The following is a 27,699-nucleotide window of genomic DNA, read 5'->3' as shown; positions in this document are numbered from 1 at the left end:
AGGAGCTTATCTCTACCGTTTTCTGAAAGGGAGAGCCACAAGATTCCCGCCCACTGACTTGGGGTACCTGCTGTACTTTGCAGGCCCTCTCCAAAGCAGTTATCCATTTGTGGATGTCATCCCCAGTTATGTAGGGGGGCACAATCTTACTCAGGTTTCTATTTTCATAGGACCTGTCTTTATCCTTAGGGATATTGCTGCCACCAGTGGGCTCTAGCCCACCTAACTTCCTTTCTCTCTCAAAAGCAAGTTTTTCCTTGGCTAGGGCAAGTTGCTCTCTCTCAATTCTGAGATTGACTTTCCTCATCCTAGCCTGGTGTTCTCTCCTCTGAGGAGAAGTCATTCCCCTCTGAGAATCCCTAGAAGCATTGGAATGAAAAGAGTCACCTGAGCGAGATCTGTTCCTCCTATACCTCTGATTAAGCCCACTTGAAGGCCAGAATGGGGCTGTCCCATTCTCAGCCCCAAAGTGGCTTAGGTTAGCCTGGCTAAGTCTTCTGACTGGTACCTGGCTGTCTACCTTTTCCTCAGACTCTTCCTCAACCCCATCCTCATCATCATCTATGATAGGGGGTCAGTGGCATCATCTGAAGATGGCAGGACCTCATCTGCATTCCCTGTAGGGTCTGTGTCAGAGGCTTTTAGAGCTTCAGACTCGTCTAAGAGCTCTAGGAGTTGCTGAAGTGTAGGGTTAGACCCTTGTTCCAGCCTTCTTGTGGTACACAAGTGTCTCAGCTCCTTGAAACTGAGGATAGCAAATTTGGATGGTGCCCTTGGAAGGTCACTCTCCACAGGTGGAAGTCCACTGGACTCTCCTGTGCCAGACATTGCTCTAGTGAGGTGTGGATGTATGCACCTACCTACACTAAGTGTTTTCCTACTAAACCTCTCTAGGAGTTGTAGTCAGGGTGTGCTAGGCCCTTTGCTCTACAACAATTAAGTTCAGTAGAACTTAAGTATTCTAATCTTGTTTTATATGTACCTATAGGTACCTGTGTGATCTTTCAAATGATATTGCAAAGATTACAATTGGCAAAACAACAGCAAGCTCAAATCCCAACCGCTGCACACCAATGCGAGAAGTTGGCCTGGTATATGATGTTCACTATTCTAGTGAGCACCTTGTACCAGTCCAAAGAACCCTTATGGTGATGGTTGTAAAGTCAACGTTATAGACCAGCTATCCTAGTGGTAGCATGGACAAAGCAGTCTTAGGCTAAACTCAAGAGGGCATGTAAAGCCAGCTGTTTTACCATATGTAACCCCTTTAATACCAATTGAAAGGACACCACACAGGATATATATATAAAATATATATGTATTTCTTTCTAGACAAACCCTCTGAGCTCTTTATGAGGTCAGAGGCACAAGCACATTACAAGATACTTAATTAAAATACAATAAGTTGCACAAAATACAGTAGGGCCCTAGGGGCACGCTAAACCATATACTAAAATAGTGGTATAAGGACCACTACACGGAAAGTGAATACGCCTAGGGCCTAGGGAATCACTGGGGCTACGCTGTACTACCAAGAGTTAGGAAGCAGGAGGCCCACGGGATGCGTGTGCAGTGTCTAAACACACACGCGAGTTACCATAAAGAATGAATGGGAGCGTAAAAGATGGAAACTAGTTCTTTTAGGGCACTTCTGACTGGACTCGATGAAAGTTACTTGAAACCTAGACTGTTGGATAGTCAATACCCACAGGAGCACTGGAGTACTTGCGTTACCTCACCCACAGGATGCTTGTGCATAGGTGTCAAAGTGTGTCGGGTTTCGTCGCTGAATCCTATGGAGCCTTGAAGAAAGATGCTGCAGGCGACCAGGAGAGAAGTGTCCGGTTGGATCCAAGGGCGGAGCGAGGATGAAGAGGACCTGAAAGCAGAGGGGACAGAGTCTGGGTCACTAGCCAGTGACCAGGAAGGGACCAGGAAGGAACCAGGCGGTGTCGCGAAGCAATCAGGTGATGTCGTGAAGCTTGTCTCTGCAGCCACATGGGCCAGGAGGCGTCGACGACAACCAGGAGTCAGGCACGGACTGTCCCACAAAGGCTCTCACTGTCAGCAGTGTCAGCTTCCGGATTGAAGTCAAGAAGCCTTGGCAAAGGCAACCCACGCAGGAAACGAAGTTGGCTTCTTAATCAGATTAGCAAGTTCTGATGGGCTGCTTCTTTTCAGGGAAGCAAGGGCCAGTTTGGAGCAACCAGACCAGCGGTGGAAATTCAAAGATTCGTCTTCAAGATGGCCACTAGCCAACGGGCAAGTGACCTGGCAGACGCGACGAGCAGGAAAATGCAGAAGGGCCCTACGCAGAACTCGTGGAGTGTGCAGGAATGATCTTCGGTGCAGATGATGCTCGGGCTGGGGCTTCTCAATCCCCAATGAACAGCTTTAAGGGTGTCTCGAGTGCTGCACAATTAGCAAGTCGCAGACTTTTCAGGATGGCCGGTCCCACGTCTCTCGTCACCTCCACAGGTCTCAGCTCTGCTGGGACTGTGGTTCGGGCTGTTGGAAGTCTGGAAGTCCAGATCTTGTCAGGCTCTTTGCTCAGGCTCTGGCGGGAGCGTCGACAAAGCAAGCCTTGATCGCTGGATGGTGCCTCCTTGTGCAGGGTGGTAACTCCTTGACCACAAGGTAGATTCTACAGTCGTCTTCTTGCAAAGTAGATCGTCGAAGGTCCAGAGTTTCGTCTCAAAGTTTCAGTCAGGATAAATCTAAAGTATTGGGACTCAGCTCCTACCTATATACCAAATCTAGGGGCTGGATTACCTGCTAGGTCCCTACTATGGGTGGGACCAGGGAAGGGGGTGGTTACACCCCTTTCCCTTTGTCCAGTTTCGCACCAGAGCTGGGGCTGGAGTGCCCCAGCACCGGTTTGAACTGGACTATGCATGGGACACCTTGTGTGCCCCAGGCAGTGTCTCATTTCTTTCAGCCATCCCTGCCCTAATACACACGAGCCTGTCTGGGGTGTTGCTAGCACCTCCCAAGACAGGAAACCTATTGTCCAAGCCTCCCTCGCTGGAAGTACTCCCAGCAGCAGGAGGTCAGACTTGTATCTGTGGCAGCAGCATCCATTTTGTGATGCTGAGGCTCTGGTTAACTTTAACCGGGAATAGTAGGAACAACATGTCTTCTCCGGCTAGAAGGGTGGAATGCTACCCCCGTCGCTAGAACTGGCGAGGGGGTAGTATTCCAAATCGTATGACAACCTACTCGACATGTTTTGATAAAGCCAACCCAGAGTTAGCATTTAACGCGAGGTTCATAATGCTTTTAAGAGTATATGGTATGGCAATATCCTAGAACAGCTATAAGGACATGGTTCCGAAAGCTGCAGACAGGCTCAGCTCATGCTAGAGCACCATCTCACATAAAACCAAGCACTCTGCCTCCAGGATTGTTAAGGCCTGCCATAGGAGTGACTTATAGGTATATATGTGTCTAGATATAAGGTTAGATATAGGAATACTATATCTAAGCAAGGGGTGATTACACGACCTTGCCCCAGCTGAGTGATCAGCCAGTTGTGTCAATGTAAGTGGCCAGCCAGGGGTGGCATAATACATGCTGCAGCCCCTGGTAGGCCTTGGATGCACCTATGCCCTGGGTACCTATAGTACTCTGTACAGGGGCTCATAAGGTGACCCAGTATCCAATTGGTAATACACGTAAAGTACATTGTAGTCAATTTAGAGAGAGAGCAGCTGGGCTGTGGGTCTGATTAGCAGGCCCACAGCCACATTAAGTCGAAAACCAGTGAAGCAGAAAGCAAAAAGTGGGGTGACTATAGGAAAGCAGACCTTACTCTCCTACAGCACGAACTCCACAACATGGCATGAGCACAATTTACATTACAGAAGAACACATTAATTTGTGGAAGGCATGGGGAGACAAAGCGATTTGCCTGTAATCACAGGATGTTGAGCTGATGCCGAGATTCAAACGTAGCTCCCCAGCTCTAAAGTTCGCAATTCTAGAACTTGTGGCGGGAGGTGTGTCTCAAAGTGTATGTCGGTGCTGGCCATGAATGAGAGAGACCTGCGCATTTTTCAAATCGGTGGTGAAAAAATATGAGTATGTTGCTGGAGATGTGGGCCGCCGTGCCACCAATGTACTTACCAGGGGAGGGTAAACCATACCATTACTCCGAATACTTTCATTACGAAAGTACCATGACTCCGCAATGCCATTATAACGCATGGCATTACATTTTATATGCTTTTACCACGCATACATTTACAACGAAATTCGTTGTAAATGCATAATTGGTAAAAGCATGTTTTTTTTAATGTTTGGATAAGGTAAGTATGGGTATAGGGGTGTATGTTTTGGGGTACTGAGGTATATGTTTTGGGGTGTTTGGGTATTTTAAGGGTTCAGATATAGTTTTGGGTTATGGGGTACTGGGGTAGTTTTAGGGTTTAGGGATAGGTATGGGTTTTGGGGTACATGGGTATTTTTAGGGTTCAGGGCTAGGTTTGGATTTTGGGGTATAGGGGTATTTTTATGGGTTAGGTTTGGGTTTTGGGGTAGAGGGGTATTTTAAGGATTCAGGGCTAGGTTTGGGTTTTGGGGTACAGGGGTATTTTTAGGGTTCAGGGCTATGTTTGGGTTTTGGGGTGCAGGGGTATTTTAGGGTTCAGGGGTAGGTTTGGGTTTTGGGGTATAGGGTTATTTTTATGGTTAAGGGCTAGGTTTGGGTTTTGGGGTACAGGGTTTTTTTAGGGTTCAGGGGTAGGTTTGGGTTTTGGGGTACAGGGGTATTTTAAGGGTTCAGGGCTAGGTTTGGGTTTTGGGGTACAGGGGTATTTTAGGGTTCAGGGGTTGGTTTTGGTTTTGGGGTACAGGGGTATTTTTAGGGTTCAGGGCAAGGTTTGAGTTCTGGGGTACAGGGGTATTTTTAGGGTTCAGGGGTAGGTTTGGGTTTAGAGGTACAGGGTTATTAATAGGGTTCAGGGCTAGATTTAGGTTTTGGGGTACAGGGGTATTTTTAGGGTTTAGAGATAAGTTTGGGTTTTGGGGTACAGGCTATATTTTTTGGGTTAAGATGGGTTAGTGTTTAAGGGTGTTGAGGTATTTTAAGGAGTACTGGTGGGTCATGATTATGGGGTGCAGGGGTATTTAAAGGGAGCAGGGTGGGCACCCGGAGCTGGAATGTACAGAACCTGGGAAGAAAAAACAATGAAATATTGGGCACAACGCTCGCTTTTTTTTCCCGTAATCCCGCGCCCTGCACACGCCCACGCCCCCAGCACAGGCCCACAGCACACGATATGAGACATGGCATGAAGGGCGGAACGTACCACACGCCCTCAGCATTTGTCACGCCCCCAGCAAACGCCCACAGCACAACGCAGACACGCCCACAAGGGACTACTTTGCTGGCACGGTTCTTTTACCTTTTAAATGTATATGGTGGGCGTCTGCATAGCCTATGTCCTTCTGCTTCAACTGTCCTTTCCAACGCTGTATTGAGTGTTGTGATTGGTGCTGTGGTTCCTGAGATTACCCGCCTCAAAGGTTCGGGCTCTCTATCATATTAGTATAGAAGATAGAACTGTAAAATCAAAAGGATTTTGCTAACTACAAACAAAATGTGTCTCTCTGAAGCAGTGCATACTGTTTTCCCTAGGTGGGGCGCAGTGCCTGCTGCATTTCCACTGCTGCTAGACCTAGATATTCAAGAGATCTCTCAATCTGGAGCTGAGGGGAGTCAATACAGAAAGCACTTACATGCAACTTGAGTGTGCAAAGTGTACCTTCTGGTTCTCTGAATCAGGATTTGCTGAATGGCACTTACTATAGTGGAAAATATGTCAGACAAGTGGAATTTCTGAGGTGCTGACTGCAAACTAGATGCAGAAAATATGGTGCTCCCAGGAGACATTTATAAGCATTTAGATTGTATATATTTACCTATGCATTCATTATTTTTTTATATATTTATTATTATTTTTATATAGAGGAGACAAGATCCAATAGATGGCACAGAGCTGTATTTAAAAACAGTTGTATACATAAAAACAGCTTTACCTGAATTACATTGCCAAGGAGGTTAAACACAGTATCATGTTACATCAAGGTTCAAGATACATAAAAGCAATCTTGTTTGTTTTGCCCAAGTGGTCCATATTAGAATAATTTATTACACCCCCTGCATCAATGCCCAGTAACTCAGGAGAGGAAATGTAGACACATAGTCCACCGCTGGCTAGGCAGGACTACGTCCCAGACCACAGCCGTGATGCAGGATCCAAATACCCAGCTATGTCGATGCCCATGTTGAGGGCCGCCACTCTCCATCAGACTCCTTGCTGTTGGTGCACTATTCCTGCTGGTCTACTGAAGGGTTCTAAATTTCACTATAGTCATGGGCGAGATGTTACTTCTCACTAAGAGCCCCCACCGGTCAGGTGGTGTCCTGTCCAGAGCCCAAGGTCAGGAGACAGAGCACTTTCACTTTATGTCAGAAACATTTTAGAATATAAGTAAGAGAATACTTAACAATCATGCCATTAGAGTATATCTATACTAACATAATAAAGAGAGAGCCCAAACCATTGAGGCGGGTAATCTCAGGAACCACAGCACCAATCACAACACCCCATACAGCGTTGGACAGGGCAGTTGCAGCAGAAGGATATAAGCTATGCAGACGCCCACCATATACATTTAAAAGGTAAAAGAACCGTGCCAGCAAAGTAGTCCCTTGTGGGCGTGTCTGCGTTGTGCTGTGGGCGTGTGCTGGGGCGTGACAAATGCTGGGGGCGTGTGGTATGTTCCGCCCTTCATGCCATGTCTCATATAGTGTGCTGTGGGCGTGTGCTGGGGGCATCGGCGTGTGCGGGGCGCGGGATTACGGGGAAAAAAAGCGAGCGTTGTGCCCAAAATGTCATTGTTGTTTCTTCCCAGGTTCTGTACATGCCAGCTCCAGTTGTCCACCCTGCTCCCTTTAAATACCCCTGCACCCCATAATCATAACCCACCCTTACTCCTTAAAGTACCCCAACACCCTTAAACACTAACCCATCTTAACCCTATAAATATACCCTGTACCCCAAAACCCAAACCTATCCATAAACCCTAAAAATACCCCTGTATCCCAAAAACTAAACCTAGCCCTGAACCCTATAAATACCCCTGTACCTCTAAACCCAAACCTACCCCTGAACCCTAAAAATACCCCTGTACCCAAAACACAAACCTAGCCCTGAACCCTAAAAATACCCCTGTACCCGAAAACCCAAACCTACCCCTGAACCCTAAAATATCCCTGTACCCCAAAACCCAAACCTAGCCCTGAACCCTTTAAATACCCCTGTACCCCAAACCTACCCCTGAACCCTAAAAATACCCCTGTACCCCAAAACCCAAGCCTAGCCCTGAACCCTTAAAATACCCCTGTACCCCAAAACCCAAACCTACCCCTGAACCCTAAAAATACCCCTATACCCCAAAACCCAAACATAGCTAGCCCTGAACCCTAAAACTACCCCTGTAAACCATAACCCAAAACTATATCTGAACCCTTAAAATACCCAAACACCCCAAACATATACCTCAGTACCCCAAAACATACACCCCTATACCCATACTTACCTTATCCAAACATTAAAAAAAACATGCTTTTACCAATTATGCATTTACAACGAATTTCGTTGTAAATGTATGCGTGGTAAAAGCATATAAAATGTAATGCCATGCTTTATAATGGCATTGCGGAGTCATGGTACTTTCATAATGAAAGTATGCGGAGTGATGGTATGCGGAAAGAAAGTTGCGGAATAATGGGTGTTTACCCTCCCCCGGTAAGTACATTGGTGGCACGCGGCCCACATCTCCAGCAACATACTCATATTTTTTCACCATCGATTTGAAAAATGCACAGGTCTCTCTCATTGATGTAATTAACAATCAGAGGGGGGAGAGAGAGAAATCAGAATGGATTCATTCTCCCTGGGCATATTTAAATAAACAGTTAGAATCAACTCCTTGAGATTAAGGGTGTCTCCTCCACAGTGGGGAACACCTTTATGTTTTTAGGTCCCCTCACACACCAACAGGCCCCTTGGTGTCATGCTTCATCATCGGGGTCATCGTACCCCTCTACGGGGTACGGCGTGCTGCGACCTACGGAGATGTGGGAGCACTTGTTAGACTATGTGTGGTGTTGGTGAGGGGGTATTTTGAATAAATGTGAGTGTATTGTGGGGTTTGGGAAATAGTGATAGTTAAAAAGAACCTGGCTCGTGGGGTGACTAAAAATTATTTAATAAGCCCCCGGGCTGGTGCTGTTAAAAATGGCGGTGGGAGGTCACTACGCTGACAATGTGGGTTACCTCCTTTTTGTGTGCGTCAACATGTTTCGGTGCCAGAAGCACCTTCTTCAGGACGGGGTGCACAAATCCCCACCTTACTCACGTTTCTCTAACTCATACCAGAATTTTCTAATAAAAGTGAGGAAAAATTACAGTGCAGGTAAAAGTAATGTACCTAGCAAAAAAAGACGTTGTCTATTGATCAACCTGTAAAGGAAAGAAGACAAAAACATTTTGTCTGGTGGTCTCTCTCTCCATATCCATAGGTAAAATGTCCAGTGGTTACAGGTGACATACTATAGCTGTATTCCAGTGCTCATAGTGGGATAAAAATATCTTACAAAAAACACACTAGACTCACTGACACACAACATAGAGCACACACACTTAATGAGGAAATTTTTGATCAGATGTTTTCAAATCATTTCCTGGTCGTAACACTATTGTTGGTAAAGAGGGAAAGGACAAAGTTTGTGTCATATCCCTGTAAAGTGAGGAGGAAAAATGTCAATTTCATTCCATTACATATTTACAACATACTGTTTTGGAGTTGTAGATAAACCTCATGAGCCAAAACGTCAGGATCTGGTGTGCTAACTAGCACCTGTTTGAGAAAGAAAGGCATATTCAGGTCTTGGTTTAACTTACATTCATGTAGTGGTGGCAGTGCTCACAATCATCAGACCTTTCTACTCACGATTTCTATGAGGAAATACCTCCCGATCGATCCCTACGTGGCTCCAGTGAGAATGCCAGAAGGAATTTTGAAACCGGGGTTTTATACCTTTTCCCGGGTTGGAGTTAATTAGTTAATTATATGACTAAGGTTTCCTTATGGCCATATATGGTCATTGTCGGTTTTAGTTAGTTAATTGCATGATTCTGGTTTCTTATGGCCATATATGGTCATTGTCGGTTTTAGTTAGTTAATTGCATGATTGTGGTTTCCTTATGGCCATATATGGTCATTGTCGGTTCCTTGCTCGCGGTCATTGTTTTCTCGCGTCTTTCCTTCGCGCATGCGTCCATGCGGTGTGTTTTGTCCTGCTGCGCATGCGCTGTTATGGGTGTCTTTGTTACACGTTATGCGCATGCGCTATCCTGAGCTTGTCTCATATCTCATGATGGTTAGTTATGACAATACGAATGATGTTTTTCCTCCTAACGGACACAATGTGCATGGCGTTTCGTTGGAAAAAACACCCACTTTGTTCATAATACTGCGTTTCATTGTTTGCTTGTTTTCATTTGCCAAGGGGCAGAGAATACATATTACCAGGATGAGTGGATATATATTCTAAGGATGAACGAAAGATGCAGACCCCCGGGCATATTATGGTTCGTCTGGTAGATGCTCATGTGGGGAAAGTCTGGAAATCTTCATGAGACACTCTGTTTACATAAATTGTATTTACGACGCGTTGAAGAGGACATTCATCAGGGCATCATCTAGGTTAACTGACCCCAGGAGATATTGTCATTTAGACCTGTAGTGTTAGTCTCCAGTCTAAAAACCCATCTCTGCTCTTTCTCAAAGAGTCCTTGTTCAGATGGGAGTTGTTCAACTACTGTCCACCTGATGTCATTCACACAATGTCCATTCTCATTGAAATGTGTGGCCATTTTTGTCGTCGTCTTCTTACAACGGATATTGCTCTTATGTTCCCTGATTCGTGTTTTCACTGGTCTTTTTGTCATGGCAATATACTCCAAATTGCAAGGGCAGGTTATCATATAAATGACATTTTTGCTGTTGCAGTTGGTTAGTTTCCGTTGTTCCCACCTCGTTCCGTTAGTAAAAGTTAGATTCTTACTTTTCTGAGTCAGGTGACAGCTCGCACAGTTACCACATGGGTAGTGGCCTCCCAGTCCTTGTGGATGGAGTTGTGGCATTTGTTGCAGTTTTGGGCGTGTGTGCACTGGCATGTCCTTGAGATTTGTGCCTCGTTTGTGGGCAAATAAGGGTTTCTCAATGTTTAGTTTGCCACTTGTCAGGATGCGCCAATGTTTATTCGGAGGTTTGGAAACCTCATTGGTTTGGGGGCTATAGGTAGTCACGCAGATGGGTCTGGCTGATGCCTGATTGCTCTGGGGTTTGTTTTCCAGTAGTGCCTCCCGATGGTTATTTCTCGCCCTTTTCATCGCGTTGTTGATGACCTTCTCTGGGTACTGTCTTCTCTGCAATTTGATTTTTAAATCCTTTGCTTGTGCCTTGTAGTCCTGGATTTGTGTGCAATTACGTCTCAGGCGTAGGAACTGACCATACGGCAAATTGGTGCGTAAGTGCCGTGGATGAAAGCTGTCATAGCGAAGGAGACAGTTCCTCGCCGTTGGTTTAAAGTGGGTATTGGTATGTAGTTTCCCGTCTTTTGGGAAGATGTTAAGATCCAGGAACACCAATGTTTCTCTTGACACTGAATGAGTGAACTTTAAGAAATGGTTCTGCTGGTTTAACCAAACCATAAACTCAGATACAGATTCTTGGTCCCCATGCCATATCACAAGCACATCATCGATGTACCTTCTCCATGTGTGTATGTGATGTCTGTATGGGTTGTCGGTATGTAGGATTTTTGTGCTCTCCATGTGGTGGACATACAGGCCCGCCAGGCTCGGCACGAAAGTGCTGCCCATACTGGTGCCATGGTGTTGGAGGAAGAGGGTCCCTTCATACTCAAAAAAGTTTCTCGTTAATGCAAGTGTGATACACTCACATTTATTCAAAATACCCCCTCACCAACAGCACACATAGTCTAACAAGTGCTCCCACGTCTCCGTAGGTCGCAGCACGCTGTACCCCGCTCTCTCATTGATGGCCACCACCGACATACACTTTTAGACACACCTCCCGCCACAAGTTCTAGAATTGCGAACTTTAGAGCTGGGGAGCTACGTTCGAATCTCGGCATCAGCTCAACATCCTGTGATTCCAGGCAAATTGCTTTGTCTCCCCGAGCCTTCCACAAATGAATGTGTTCCTCTGTAATGTAAATTGTGCTCATGCCATGTTGTCGAGTTCGCGCTATATAATATTGCAAGCAAAAATAAAGTAGGGAAATTCGAGTTCACACACTACTGAACGCGCACTCTTAAGTGCATCAGCAGTGCACTGTGAATGGGAGCATTTCACAGGCCTGTCACAGATAAGAAATGCTATCAAAACGAAATCCGACAAAACAATACACTACTGGCCGGCAGCAATTCATACCCGGACAACGTTGGGATGGGCTGCTAGTATACTATAAAACACAAAGGACACCCTACTTAATTAATCGTGTAAATACCCTAAAAGAAATGACGAAGTTATGGCCCAGCTACTATTGACTCTTACAAGCTTCGAACAACCCGGATGTAAACAGAACCCCAAGTTAACATACAATACTCATCACAGATACCTTCTGACTCGTTTTTGTCTCCCTGCATTCCATTGTATGGTTTCGTTTATCTGAAATGCCCATCTGATAATAAGTCAAAGCAGTCAACTCAGCACATTGCACTTTTTGTAGGTTCTATTTGGTACACAGGACATTTCACTATAAATCATTCTTTTTAAAAGAAATAATGCTTTATCATCATGAGGCCTTCCAGCATCTGTATGACTTGAAAGATGTAACAGTATGCTATTGGGTTGCTTTGTTTTTATACAAGGTGCTTCGCATTAGGGACCATTTGAATGTCATGGAAAGTAAATGCATTTAACCTACATACCCTATGCGATAAGCACTGATCATGTACCCTACTTGTTTCTAATGCATTGAAAGAAAAAGGCGCCTAAACTGTTAAATTTTAGCAATGGTATTTTACCGGTCAGATTTGACATTTTTATTATTTCATCTTATATTGTGAATATGGATGTTTATCCTTTTGTGTAATTTGTATTATGTATTGATGTGGCGCTTTTATGGTTTACTGGCTTAAACCGAATAAAGTTATACTTAACTTTACTCTTTTACAAGTTGGCTTGTCTATCTATTGGTTTGCGCACTTAATGAGGCTTATTAGCGGATCATCATTTAGCTCTTCAATACTGATTGAGACTTAAATGGGACTAAAATAAGTTCAAACTTAAATACTGCACACAGGATCAAGAGCAAGCTTCTCAAAATGGATTCCGGCCTATTTGCTCATATCACTAAGGTCCAAATTTGCTAAGACTTTGCACCAGCATAAAGCAAAGCGATGCTAATTAATGATAAGTAGCGTATGGTATTTACTATCCAATGCTGACGCAATGTCCCTTTTTCAGCACAAAACTACTTTGTGCTGCACTGTTATGTCTCTTCGCGCCAAAGGGGTGTTAATGAAGTGGATCTGCGAAAACGTCCATTGGATTTAATGCAAAGCCCAACCTACTAAGACAGCAAAACCAAACATTGCATAAAAAACGAATAAGTGCCAATGTATTTGCTTCTAAAGAAGGTGATGCATTGCACACGTGCTGCAGTGCACAGCTCACATCTAATAATGCAGAAACTTCCTTAGTTTGTGCGCTTCCATTATAAATCCTATGCTAGGAAGTGTGCATTCATATCTGCACCATGGTGTGTGGTTGAACATGGTTCAAGGCATCTATGTAGAGTGGTTGTGGAGAGGATGACAGCAGAAGTAGGTCAATGTCAGTAGATATGGCTTTGCGCGGTGTATTCTCCTTGGGTGTGGCACAGAAAATGTGCTTACTGTGCTGTGCTTTACTTTACATTCTGGGTCAAAATGGCGCTCCCTTTGCTTCCAAGTGAAAGTCAGTTGCCTAGGAATACAATTAGAGGCTGCAAGATCAAAATAGTGTCTTAAAGCAACCTCAAGTTTGTAAAATCTTCAAAAAAATGCAGAACTTCCCAAAATATAACTAGCAAGGATAATCATACAAACACATTCCAGAGTGGCAGTAGCTTTTACCTCAGTTTTCCCAAAAATTGCACAGAAAAATAACGAAATGAGTATTTGAAATGATCATCGTAGTTAACCATTTATTTTATAGTAGTTCCTATTTAAAAATAATTTCCATCCACCTACTCTGTGCGCATGGCCCTTGCTTCCTGGTGAGCACGACCGTTGCTTCCTGGTGGCCCATGTTATGTCTGACACCTTCAACCAGTTATGTTTTTTTAGCCTGCAGTCGCTGCATTTTTTTGCTTTTTCAGATTACAGGTATGGACTTAAAAACCCTACCATGCAGAATGCATTTGGGCAAAATCACAGGTATGGTGAAGGTGCCACACATGATGTGGGACAGCTTACAAACTAAGCAGCTGTTTGTGTGTACCTGTATGGCACTTGTATGTGCTTGAATGCATGACACTGTGTGTTTTAACTGGTTTTTTATACCTAGCAACCTGACTCCCAAATCCAGCCAATGCACTTCACCAACCTGATCAAATAACTGAAGGAACAAATACAGGTATGCCAAGCCCCACAGGCTATCCGTCTGCCATTTTAATTATTCTGCTCTTGGCCGGATTTCCGCTGTAAGAGTCAACAATGTTTAAACTCTTTGCCGTCTATGCATCATATCACGATTACTTCAGAATGGTTTGTTTTTATGAACAATATTTACCAACAAAGTAACTTTAAGTAAAAAGAAATAAATGTATGTTACCATTGGATTTTTCTCGCATGTGGATCCAGAAAAAGGAGGTGGAGTCGGAGGCTCAACGGAAATCACACTAGAGTTGTGGAGAAAAAATAAACACAAAGAACAGTGAGCGAACACATGACATAGTTTCAATAATAAATACATAAACATATTGGTGAATGGTATTTTCCCATATTTGTGTTCTAGAAATAGCAACCTGCTAAAAACAAAATTCGCCTTCAGTCTACTCTATATCCCGACAGCAGTTGACTGGTAGAGATATTAACTATTTTTTTAATGGTTTATTCTTGGTTGCAACTGTGAGAAGTTGGCCTGGTATATAATGCTCATTAATTCTAGTGATCACTTTGTACCATGCCAAGCAACCCTTATGATGATCGGTTGTAAGTCAACCTTATAGACCAGTTATCCTAGTGGTAACGTGGACAAAGCAGTCTTAGGCTAAACTCTGAAAGGCATGTGAAGCCAGCTGTATTACTACACACAACCCCCTTGAATACCAAATGAAAGGACACCACACAGATATATATTGAAAATATATATATATTTATTAACTACAAATATCCCCTGAACTCTTTATGAGCACAGAAGCACAAGCGTTAAACAAAACACAGTTTAAAATACACAAAAGTTGCACAATATGGATGAGCCCTAGGGGCCACTTAAACCATATACTAAGAAAGTGGTATAAGAGATACCAATCTAAAAGGAAACAGGCCTAGGGCCTTGGGAATCGCTGGAGCTGTTCGGGACTAGCAGTGACTAAGTCGGGAAAGGCCCACGGGACTCGGGTGCAGTGTTTAAAGTGCACGCACTCACCAATGTTAAGTCTATGGTGCGTAAAAAGTACAAAGTTAGATAGTTCGGAACCTTCCGAGTGACCTAGAAAGCTGAAACTTGAGACACAGGCCCTAGAGGTGTGTACCAGTGTAGGAACACCGGCGTTGCTGATTTACCTCACCCACAGGAAGCGGGTGCACAGGGTCGAAGTAGTGTCGGGTTTCGTCACGCTGGTCGATGGTGCTTGGAGCTGAAGATGCTGCAGGCGGCTCGATGTGAAGAGTTCCGGTGGATCCAAGTGTGGATCTGAAGATGTGAAGACCTGAAAGCAGAGGGGACAATGTTCAAAGTCACTAGCCAGTGACTACCGTGGAACCAGATTGGAACCAGGCGATGTCGGGTGCAAACAGGCATTGACGTGTAGCTTCTCTCTGCAGCCACGTGGACACCGGGGGTTGAGGACGTCCAGGAGTTGGTCACGAGCTGTCCCACGCCGGCTTCTCGCTGTTGGCGGTATCGGCAACTTGATTGAAGCAAACAGGCCTTGGCTAATGCAAGCCACGCAGGAGTCAAAAAAGGCTTGTTACTCAGGCCAGAAAGGTCAGAGCGGGTGCTCCTTTTTACAGGAGCTAGGGCAAGTCTGGAGCAATCAGACCCGCAGTGTAGTTCTTCGGTTTCGTTGCCAAGATGGCCGCTGACCACGTGGCTAGTGGCCGGGATGGCGCGTCGAGTGGCACAATGCAAAAGGGCCCCACGCAGATCGTGGAGATGCTGCGGGGCTGATCTTCGGTGCAAGGGCTGCTCGGTGGTGGGGGTTTTCAGTCCCCAAAGCACAATGTCGATGATGCCTCTGATGCTGCGCAGTCAGCTCTTCGGGTGTCTTCCAAGATGTCCGGTCCCACGTCTCTCGGTGCCTCCACGGGTCCCTTCTTTGCAGGGACTGTGGATCGGGCTGTGAGAAGTCTGGGAGTCTGGGTCTTGTCAGGCTCTGGGCTCGGGCTCCGGCGGGAGGCAGCGGCAAAGCAGACGTCGATTCGCTGGTTGGTACCTGTGTTCACAGGGTGGCCACTCCTAGGCCACAAGGGAGATGCTCTTCAGTCTTCTGTGCAGCAGAATGTCGAAGTCCAGTCGTCTTCTTAGTTTCAAGTTGATTTCAGGGTGATCTGCTGTGCAATGGCACTGCTCCCACTCTTATTCCCAATCTGAGGGGTGGATCACCTACTAGGTCCCTCCTCTGGGTGGGACCAGGAAGGGGGGCGGTTACACCCCCTTTCCTTTGTCCAGCTCCTCGCCAGGCCTGGGTCTGGAAAGTCCCAGGACCGGTTTGGACTGGCTTATGCACGGGGACACCTTGTGTGCCCCGGGCATGTCTCAATCTATTCAACCCTGTCCTACCCAATACACAAAACCCTGTCTGGGGTGGTGCTCGCACCTCCCAAGGCAGGAAACCCTTTGTCCAAGCCTCCCTCGGTGGAAGGACTCCCAGCAGCAGGAGGTCAAACTTGTGTCTGTGGTGGCAGCATCCATTTTGTGATGCTGAGGCTCTGGTTAACTTTAACCGGGGTTAAGGCTACACACATGTCGTGTCCCTCTAGTAGGGTGGAATGCTATCCCCGTCGACAGAACTGTCAAGGGGATGTATTCCAATTGGTATGACACCTTACTCGACATGTTTTGATAAAGCCAAACCAAAGTTAGCATATAACCGCGAGGATTATAATGCACTTAAGAGTATATGGTATGGCAGTATCCCAGAACAGCTAAGGGAGTGGTTCCCGACAGCTGCAGACAGGCTCAGCTCATGCTAGAGCACCATCTCACATATTTCCAAGCACTCTGCCTCCAGGATTGAAGAGGCCTTCCATAGGAGTGGCTGATAGGAACATATGTGTCCAGTTTAAGGTTAGATATAGGGATACTATACCTAAGTAAGAGGCGATTACACCAACTTACCCCAGCTGAGTGATCAGCCAGTTGTGTCAAATATGGAGGCCAGGCCAGGGGTGGCACAATACATGCTGCAGCCCCTGGTAGGCCTTGGAAACACCTATGCCCTGGGTACCTAGGGTACACTGTTACAGGGGCCAATAAGGTGAACCAGTTCCAATTCGTAATGCACCTAAGGTACATGGAGTCCATTTTAAGGAGAGAGCAATCAGCCTGGGGCCCTGAATAGCAGGATCCCAGGCCAACTATGTCAAAAACCAGCTAAACACCAGGCAAAAAGTTTGGGGGTAACCATAGTCAGATATCCACCTTCCCACAGCAACCGTGTAAATATCAATTACTTTAGCAACTCAAAACATCGAAAAAACAAGTATACATCAATCATAACGTCTCCTCACAATTAACAAAAAAATCAAAAAGAATTTGTACTTCTAATGTAATCAGAATTTATATGGCTATTATCGACAAAAAATAAACATAAAGAAATAATACAATAAAATTCATCAGCTGATACAGACACAGTAACTAAGAAGACATTGAAAACTAGGTTCTTAATCTGTGCCTTAAATTTACATTTGCGGCTGTAGTACCATGCCATCGATATGTTTTTTCCATTTATGTTTGTTGCACTACAAAAGCTAAATGGTCTTTGAGTGCCCATATGCAGCAGTTTCATTGAATTGATCCGCTTCGATCTCTCTCCCAGTTTTAACATGGTTAACCATAACAGACTAATAACGGTGCAGTCTTCTCAATCGTTGACGGCATAGCACCTGAGTGGTTCACCACTTACTTTGAGCACAGCACATGCTTCTTCATTGGGTGCTCTATCAATCCTTCTCTCACTTTTCAGCCAGTTGGTCTGTTCTCCTTCCTGTGCACCATACCCCTTCCCAGTATTATGTTATCTTTTGGCTTCTTGCAGCATTTATGCTGCTAGCATCTTCTCAAAATCTGTGGGATCAACCACAACCTGAAACTTTGCTCCTCAAATAACTTGATCAACTCCCTGATCCTTGACCAAACTCCACTATTCTAACAGTATCGTAGCTAGCCTTCCAAGCTGCTGCTTTCTCGCCCTGGAGAAAGTGCTTACCTTTGACATCTGGATAGTGGTAAATCATCACATTCCTCCCCCAGCCAGCCACTTGCAGGCTCACCATTCACAGAACCAACCTACACAATGTCCTCAGCTTGTTCTACAACTTGGTCATTAAGTAGCTACCAACAAGGGAGTAGCAAGAAAATTAAAATACTCCCACTTTACCTATACCGATAATCCAAATGAGTTTCTGAAGCACGCAAACCAACCCCCTTAGGAGAGTTACCTTCACCTCTTGATCATCCAGCCATCCATCTATACATCTAAGATTTCATAAATACATTCATCTGTTGAAAAACCCACCCATCATTGTATTCTTGTAACCACATATCCATTCTTTCACCCATCACCCCTTTCACGCTTACCAATTTGTCCATTCTTTGTCCTTCCATTCATTCACCCTTTGAATTATCAATAATTTCATTCATTCATCCATCCATCTTTTCCGACATCCCTTCATTCACTCGTTCAACCTTCCATCCTACCTTTTACATTTTCTTCCTTGTTTCCTTCCTATGACCCTTCCTTACTTCTCCCATTCTTTCCTCTAGCTAATCATCTTCAATCTCGTCCTTACTTTCTGACATTTCTCTCCTGTACAACTTTTCTTTCTGCATCAGCCTCCATACCACAACCCTCTGCTGTGTCTTGCCTAACAGTATTATTCTTGAGAACTTTATCTGCAGACCTGCTGGAAGAAGACAGGCATTAATAATTATTTAATGTTATTGGGACACAGTTCATCATCCCCTGGAGACCAGTGCAGCCCCCAACTTAAGCTGCTTAAGTGGGGGGGGGGGGGGGGGGGGGAGTTTCCTACACCACAGCGTACCAATAACTCTCTTCAACTATGTTGAAGTCTCCATCAAAAAATCATAAACAGATAGGTGCATCCTCAAAGCACTCCACAGCACACAACCAACAAAGGGGCATCCATTCTACCTGGATTATGAATTGCGTTTATGTGGCTTTCCCGTTGTGTAAGCCTTGAGCAGTACAACAATGTACACCCTTTCACTCACTACTGTTTGTGTTCCCATCAGCTGTATCAATTGAAGTACCAATCAAAACAACCAATGCATTTATATTTGATATGCTAGCCTGTTGAAAATTCAATAGCCATGCAAAAATATTAATAAATATATATGCTGTCTATGGTGTAATTTTGTCCAATCATAGGTTGAGCGGAAGTAACTTAGCAAACCCTTTTACCACAAAGAGATAGCATTAAAATCACTGGAGGTTGGAGCATGTTAATAAATCTTGCTTGTACACATGCTGAAACACTCTTCTGATAAATGTAGCAATAGCGGTTGTAATGTAGGACCCAAACTCCAAATTAGGAACTGGATAACTCAAAAATAAACAGCAGATTACAATGGGGAAAATCTTTGATCTATAATTGATAGGGTTGGAGGATTGGAGCCACTATGCTCACTGTACAAAGCACTAACCACAGCATCATCTCCTCAGTCGCCTGATCATATGGAAACATGAGCAAAGGATTTGAAAAGAATGCTTTCCATGATTTCCTGGTTTACACTTCATCTTAGGTGAAAAAAGTAATCCATCAGTAACTATAACTTGTGCTCTAAGATAATGATAAGTGGCGCCCTCACCATGCACTGCTAATTACCCCACATATTACATCACTTATAACATCTTCGATGACATCATTGATAATATCACTGCAAGATTTGCAGTGAAATTATTGACAAGAAAACTATGCATGGCGAGGGCGCTAGTTATGTGTTCCTTAGGGAACAAGTTCTAGATAATTGAGATAGTCTACGGACGAAACGCGTAATGAGCAACATTAAATACGGCTGCTAAGCATACCTGTGACTCCGAGTGTGCATTATTGCAAGGATATTGGATTTGGGATTTATATATATATATATTTTTTTTTTAAGTAACAGGCATTTGAAAAAGGAAGCAATCCGAAACGAGTCATGCCAGTTTAATAAATGGATGTAACCCAATCCCCGCTGTGTCGCCTCATCTACTTTGAAAAAAGAAGATAGCTTTGGAATATAATGCGTGTTCCCACTAACACGCGAGGATGGCCCTCCCACAAGTGTCTGAAGAAGGGTGTTAATGGGTTAACCCGGACTGCCTCGCACAACGGAGACAGCAGAGATCACGTTGCCAATGGCAAGCCATACTGTATGGAGGGAAATCGCTACTTTACCGAGGTCCCCGACTCTGTCTGCTGAAGGGACTGTGAGGCTCGGGAGTGAGGAATGTGAAGTCCATTTCCCCGTACAAGTGCCACAGCTTCATCCTGTTCACGCGGCAACTCGGCTTTTCAAATTGGAACACTATGAAAACGCTGATGGAACGGACCACCAACCAGCAAGCTGAAAACACTGCATGCTGGGTTATGCAGTCCGAATAGCGGAAGCACCAGTGACTTTGTGCCACGTCTTACAGGTATCCTCAACACTACTTTAGCGGGTGGAGGAGCTACGCTAGCAAGCAAGATGGCCGCTTAAGCTCCCGGCTCCGCCGACCTCCGCCAGCAGCTCGTATATCCTGCAAGTTATCCTGATTTCACACCGGACTCCCGTATGTGTGAGGAGTAGCTGACTCTGAAGGCGCAATCCCAAACTTTTTATCATACCGGGTGACAGAGATATGCCGTGTTTCATTCTTGGCCTACCCCGGAGCTGAAGCCGGGGCCTCGATTTCCGACCCATCCGGGCTGGAATTGAACAACATCGGCTGGAACCTTGGGCTTTGTCCGGTCTCCCGAACGGAGATATAATCTTCCTGGTTCTTGACGGCGATTTCATATCCTGCCTGCAACACACACGCTACGGCGTGTCACATCGTTTGCTGGCCCCGTATCCGATGCCTGGAGACACAGTAAGCTTGCCGTGGGGGTGCGGACGGGAGCCCTGATCAGCGGCGAAGGAGTAACATCGTGAGGTGAGAGCGCCCGTTGTTGGTGTCCGCTCCAGATTTGCCTGCTACCCCGGAGAAGCCGGCCTCCGGGGGTCTGCATCCTGATCTGTTGCTTGCGAGAGGAGATGGAGGGGACAAAAGACACGCCACCGCTGCACGCCGTAATGGCGGCCATTAGAGCGCTCCACTCACAGATCATCGTCAACTACCGGGCACTGTCGGTAACAATGGACGATCTTTGCCGGAGGCCGGACAGTGGCTTTTTGCCATCATCGCAGCCAGCGGTGCTACCAACGGAACATCGTATATCCGACTTCGAGGTCCCTGTGCAGGAGCCGGATTCCTTTGGCGCTGCGGATTCCTATAATACAGATCGCGCGCCCGTGAACATTGTCAGCGTTCCCTGCTTGAGCCCTATCTCGCCGAACATCACTATGGACAACCTTGACTGCCTCAACAAGATCATCTGTGACTATTGGAGAGTTTTATCATCCTGCCACGCTTTTCCTCGCTTGCTTTGTGTAGACTGTGAACTTATATCCTTTAATTGGCTTGTTCGTACTGACTTGAATTTCCATGAAAGCTTTACTGCTCTCACTGCTGCTGTGGCCTGGGTTACAATTGCTCCAGTGAACACTCGTACTGGCCAGGGTTAACTTGTGGGGCTTTCCAGGGCACGGGACAATAATGTAATCGGTTGCTGGGATTGTGACCTGTGAACTGCGGGAGTCGGGTGGTATGTTTGGTACTTCCCAGGATTGATTGTGTATTTCGCAGCCCTTTCTTTTGAATTTGTTTCCGGGGGGTCGCATCTGGTGGGGGGGAGGGGAGTCCGGGAGTGTGTGTTTTTGCTTCTCCTCCTCCGCTGCTTTCTTCTTTTAGGGATGCTTCTGGGCAACAGGCACGCTGCTAGTGGGTTAGGCCGTAGCCATTGCAGGGGTGGTGGGGGGGTTTGTTATTTTGCCTTTTTTTTGTTCTATGGCCCCTTTTTTCTTCTCTTCTCTCTTTCGGGTATTCCTCTGGGCGACAGGCGCTCTGCTAGTGGGGTAGGCCGTAGCCATTGCAGGGCAGCAGGGTGGGGGGTGTGAGGGGGGTTTGTTATTTTGCCTTTGTTGTGTTCTATGGCCCCTTTTCTTTTTCTTTTTCTCGCAGGGTCCGGTCGCGATAACTTTCGGTTTCATCCTGATGTATATGAGTGGGCGGGGTATGGAGTGGGTGGCTGTGATGATAGATAGGTAGCTTAGTTCTTTACCCTTAGTGAACTTACTGGCGCTTGCGTTTTTACTGTTGGCCTATTTTGATCCACGACTGCTTTTAACACCTACCCGCATATTTTATACCTCCTAATGTGTAGCTCCGGCTATCCTGTATCTTCTTCTTTATCTCGTTCTGGGGGGGGGGGGGGGGGGGGTTAAATATAAAATGAAACCTTATTCATATCCTTGATTCGGAATGTTTCCGATACATCGTCTATCCTTTACCGCTGCCGGACCCATGGGTTGTCGGCTGAAGAGCTGTGTTATTGGCATTACTGATCCGTGTTACATGCATGTGGTACCGGCCCCTGCCGCTGCAGGGTTACTTTTGTATCTTGTGTTAAACGATATAATAAAGGTTTTAAAAAAAAAACCACTACTTTAGCGATTGAGCGTACAAGAGAAGCTGCAAGCACCAGTGGAACTTTTTTTAAACTAACAGGCATTTGGAAAAGGAAGCAATCCGAAACGCGTCATGCCAGTTTAATAAATGGATGTAACCCAATCCCCGCTGTGTCGCCTCATCTACTTTGAAAAAAGAAGATAGCTTTGGAATACATATATATATATATATATATATATATATATATATTCACTGAAAAAACCATAGGTTATAGACCATATATAGTTAGGAATTCGCATTTACAAAACCTTATTTTACTCACACAAAACCATTGAAATTCCATATATAGTTAGTTGCACTAACTATATATCGCGCACCCGCAATCCACTGCTGATGATGTCACATATTACATCATTAATGACATGGTCAGTGACATCACTGATGACATCACTGATGACATCTCAAATGACATCACTGATGACATCTCAAATGACATCACTGATGACATCACTGATGACATATCATTCATGTGATAATACGATGAACCTCTTCAGACTCTAATATAACCTTAGATACAATCAGTGTAAACAGACACTCACAGACTGTCACTCATCCATGGAGTTACTCACACACCTAGTCAGTCATGCAAAGAATCAATCACACCTCCATTTCCTCAACTATACAGTTATACAAACTTTACTTATTCAAACATATACTAACACATATTTACTCTCTTATACAATCCCTGATACAAGTTCACAATGATCCATACAGCCACTCACACATTCACTGGCTCTTATGCACAGTTATTTATATATGTCAACTCTCACATGTACTGTGTTTTACATATGTACTTACTTTGACATGTAGCACTGAGATATCCATTCACTCACCAATACACTCATGCACACAGTCAACCACCCATACAGCTGTTTCCACATGCACTTTTGAAACCATACATCTAGTGAATCAACTGCTCACACATCTATGCACAAAGTCATACACCTCCCAGCCACCCACACACACACTCAGTATCCCATACAAATACTTGGGCAACCAATCAATAACCCATATAGTTACTCATATAGCTACTTATCAACACATGCAACAGTTTACAGAACAACAGACATAATGATGCACACATTAAGACAGTTTAGTCACTAACCCATGCACTCAGTGAGACACATTTAATCACTCACTCATACAGTCAGTCATGCACCTACTAAATCCTTCATCCAGACACTTATACATCCACTCATTCTTCAATATGTAGTCATACACCTCCCAGCCACCCACACACACACTCAGTCTCCCATACAAATACTTGGGCAACCAATCAATAACCCATATAGTTACTCATATAGCTACTTATCAACACATGCAACAGTTTACAGAACAACAGACATAATGATGCACAAATTAAGACAGTTTAGTCACTAACCCATGCACTCAGTGAGACACATTTAATCACTCACTCATACAGTCAGTCATGCACCTACTAAATCCTTCATCCAGACACTTATACATCCACTCATTCTTCAATATGTAAGACATATTTTAACTTTACAGAAACATACAGTCACTGGATGTTGTCATCAGTGATGTCATCAGTGATGTCATTTGAGATGTCATCAGTGATGTCATCAGTGATGTCACTAACCATGTCATGAATGATGTAATATGTGACATCATCAGCAGTGGATTGCGGGTGCGCGATATATAGTTAGTGCAACTAACTATATATGGAATTTCAATGGTTTTGTGTGAGTAAAATAAGGTTTTGTAAATGCGAATTCCTAACTATATATGGTCTATAACCTATGGTTTTTTCAGTGAATTTTCAAGGTTTTGTAAATGCTAATTCCTAACTATATATGGTCTATAACCTATGGTTTTTTCAGTGAATTTTCAAGGTTTTGTAAATGCTAATTCCTAACTATATATGGTCTATAGCCTATGGTTTTTTCAGTGAATATATATATATATACATACATATATAAACATATATCATCTGTATATCTATATAAATACAAACATAAATGCATGCATACATATACTTATATGCATACAGATGCATGTTATTTACATGAAAGTTGAAAAAACACTAATAAAAGCAAAGCTAAAAAGCCACCTCATTACAAACAGAATGGCTTTAACTTAAACGAGGGCGAGATCTATTGCATTTTCAATGCTTGTTTACTTTGGTTCCATCAAGAAGGCATTCAGATGTGTCACACATTTGCCATAAATTCTGAATGTTAGCACTCTAGTTGCACATTAGATCACTGTAGTAAAGCTACTGCTCACCAGGGACATCTGCTGCTGGTATTTAAAGTGCAGGTTTCAGTCTGCATGTCAGAATTTTTTTAATGAAATAGAAGAGGATTTGAGAAGTCACTCAAAATGATCCCTAATTTTTCTTTCTGAAGCACTAATCATACTTTCTATGGCAAAATTAACCCCCTCATGTTGTTCCTTTTTAAATTGAGTGTTTTCAGACTTACCACTTCATTCCAATCAAGATGGCTTCTGGTGTGACATACTTTTGTCATAAGTAAGACTGTTAGCGCTCTAGTTGTTCTTTAGAACACTCTGGGACATTCTGTCATTGGGCTATACTTGGGGTACATCTGGGTGATATTTGGGCTACATTTAGGCTCTTTTGTCTCTGGTGGCCATCTTGGGAGACTGTATGTCAGAATTTTTTAATGAAATTGAAGAGGGTTTGAGAAGTCACTCAAAATGTGCCCTAATTTTTCTTTCTGCAGCACTAATCATAATTCATATGGCAAAATATACCCCCTCATTTTGTTCCTTTTTAAATTAAATGTTTTAAGAGTTACCACTTTATTCCAATCAAGATGGCTTCAGGTGTGCCATACCTTTGTAATAAGTAGGACTGTTAGCGCTCTAGTTGTTCTTTAGAACACTCTGGGACATTCTGTCATTGGGCTATACTTGGGCTACATCTGGGTGATATTTGGGCTACATTTGGGCTCTTTTGTCTCTGGTGGCCATTTTGGGAGACTGCATGTCAGAATTTTTTAATGAAATAGAAGAGGATTTGAAAAGTCACTCAAAATGTGCCCTAATTTTTCTTTCTGCAGCACTAATAATACCTTCTATTGCATAATATACCCCCTCATTTTGTTCCTTTTTAAATTAAATGTTTTAAGAGTTACCACTTTATTCCCATCACGATGGCTCCAGGTGTGCTATACTTTGTAATAAGTAGGATTGTTAGCGCTCTAGTTGTTCTTTAGAACACTCTGGGACATTCTGTCATTGGGCTATACTTGGGCTACATCTGGGTGATATTTGGGCTACATTTGGGCTCTTTTGTCTCTGGTGGCCATTTTGGGAGACTGCATGTCAGAATGTTTTAATGAAATAGAAAAGGATTTGAGAAGTCACTCAAAATGTGCCCTAATTTTTCATTCTGCAGCACTAATCATACTTTCTATGGCAAAATATACCCCCTCATGTTGTTTCTTTTTAAATTAAATGTTTTAAGAGTTACCACTTTATTCCAATCAAGATGGCTTCAGGTGTGCCATACCTTTGTAATAAGTAGGACTGTTAGCGCTCTAGTTGTTCTTTAGAACACTCTAGGAGGCTGCAGTAGAACACAAAGGAATCAACTGACAGTCTCTGTCCTTGTTGGATGTACATGTTTTACTGAGAATGTCAGACTTCATTTTCACATGACTGAGAAAGATAATGTGAATTTACAGAAAATATGCTTTCAGTTTAGCATATAGATCCCCTTCCAAACCACTGTGGGAAAATCATGAGATATTAGTTTTCTTTCAAACAATATTCATGATATCACAGCAGAAGGTTTTTTCACATGGTAAAATCACCTTAGAACCCACCACAATTCCTAAAACGAGTATGGTACCATCAACAAATGATTTATAATGTAACTAAAGTCCTAAAACCCTCTATTAACTACAATGCTTTTTAATGAGGTGCTATCATGTATATTGGTCCCAAGATGGCTGCCAACACTTCTTGGATGAAGTGCTGACAGCCAATCAGATAAGATGTGTGGTTAGGCTCCGCCCAGATATATATCTTTTTTTGAACCTAAATTACTCAAAATCCACTGGAGCACATATATTGAGACCTAGCAAAGGCACATCGGGCTAACAGTCCCTACAATTTTGCCAAGTTTCGTGCAAATCCATTCAGCCGTTCGAGCTAAAAGTGAGGCCAACCGCCCTATGGAAATTAACATGGGAAAAACGCGTTTTGGGACCCCCCTTTTTTCTCGGCCCCCCCTTGATGAAACCCCCCCAAATTGTCAGGGGCTGCTCAGAAACAAAATGTTCCATTTTCCTGAAAATTTCAGCCAATTCCGTCCACAAACGCCAAAGTTATTAGACATAGAATTTTCAAAAATCCCATAGAGAAAAAATCCTAACTATATATACCTACTGGCGACCGCCAGTAGGTAATATATATATATATATATATATATATTATATATCCTTCTCCTCCGTTAGCCATCAGCGGGGCACTATGTGGTCGGGTGCAAGTACGCGGTGGCGTTCCGCGATAAATATCTGGCTCGAGTGTCCCTTCTTAGTGAGGAAAAGAATAGCACTCACGAGCTTTCTTTGGCTCAGCAGGGGAGACCAAACGCCACAATCTACAAACTTGCCACACTTCTCACCACTGTGTCTGAGTTGCAAGGACCGGGGAAGGAGACCAGGACGAAACCAGCAGCAGGAGCAGAGTCCCCCCCGCCGCCGCCTTTCACCACCAGAGCGGCCGCCGAGTGGGGGGACTTCAACCCCCAGGAGCCTTTGCGGGGGCGCTCCCAGTGACGTGCAACAGGCGCCCGGAGGCGCATAAGACAGCAGCGCTCCCCGAGCGCTGTGGGAGACCAAACGCCACAATCTACAAACTTGCCACACTTCTCACCACTGTGTCCGAGTTGCAAGGACCGGGGAAGGAGACCAGGACGAAACCAGCAGCAGGAGCAGAGTCCCCCCCGCCACCGCCTTTCACCACCAGAGCGGCCGCCGAGTGGGGGGACTTCAACCCCCAGGAGCCTTTGCGGGGGCGCTCCCAGTGACGCGCAACAGGCGCCCGGAGGCGCATAAGACAGCAGCGCTCATGGAGCGCTGTGGGAGACCAAACGCCACAATCTACAAACTTGCCACACTTCTCACCACTGTGTCCGAGTTGCAAGGACCGGGGAAGGAGACCAGGACGAAACCAGCAGCAGGAGCAGAGTCCCCCCCGCCGCCGCCTTTCACCACCAGAGCGGCCGCCGAGTGGGGGGACTTCAACCCCCAGGAGCCTTTGCGGGGGCGCTCCCAGTGACGCGCAACAGGCGCCCGGAGGCGCATAAGACAGCAGCGCTCCCGGAGCGCTGTGGGAGACCAAACGCCACAATCTACAAACTTGCCACACTTCTCACCACTGTGTCCGAGTTG

General features: G+C 44.7%; 1 protein-coding gene across 1 annotated transcript in view; it reads right to left on the bottom strand.

Annotated features, from left to right (window-relative positions):
* Positions 1–27,699, bottom strand: part of SYTL3 (synaptotagmin like 3) — a 653,935-nt gene that overhangs the window by 321,774 nt on the left and 304,462 nt on the right. Inside the window, exon 6 of the mRNA XM_086927324.1 lies at positions 13,921–13,987. Coding sequence (XP_086783450.1) covers positions 13,921–13,987 — 67 coding nt within the window. The remainder of the gene's footprint in view (positions 1–13,920; positions 13,988–27,699) is intronic.

The sequence above is a fragment of the Lissotriton vulgaris genome, chromosome 6 (assembly GCF_964263255.1).
Source record: "Lissotriton vulgaris chromosome 6, aLisVul1.2, whole genome shotgun sequence".
NCBI lineage: Eukaryota > Metazoa > Chordata > Amphibia > Caudata > Salamandridae > Lissotriton > Lissotriton vulgaris.
The sequence above is the reverse complement of the archived record's forward strand: the minus strand, read 5'-3'. Positions and strand labels throughout refer to the sequence as shown.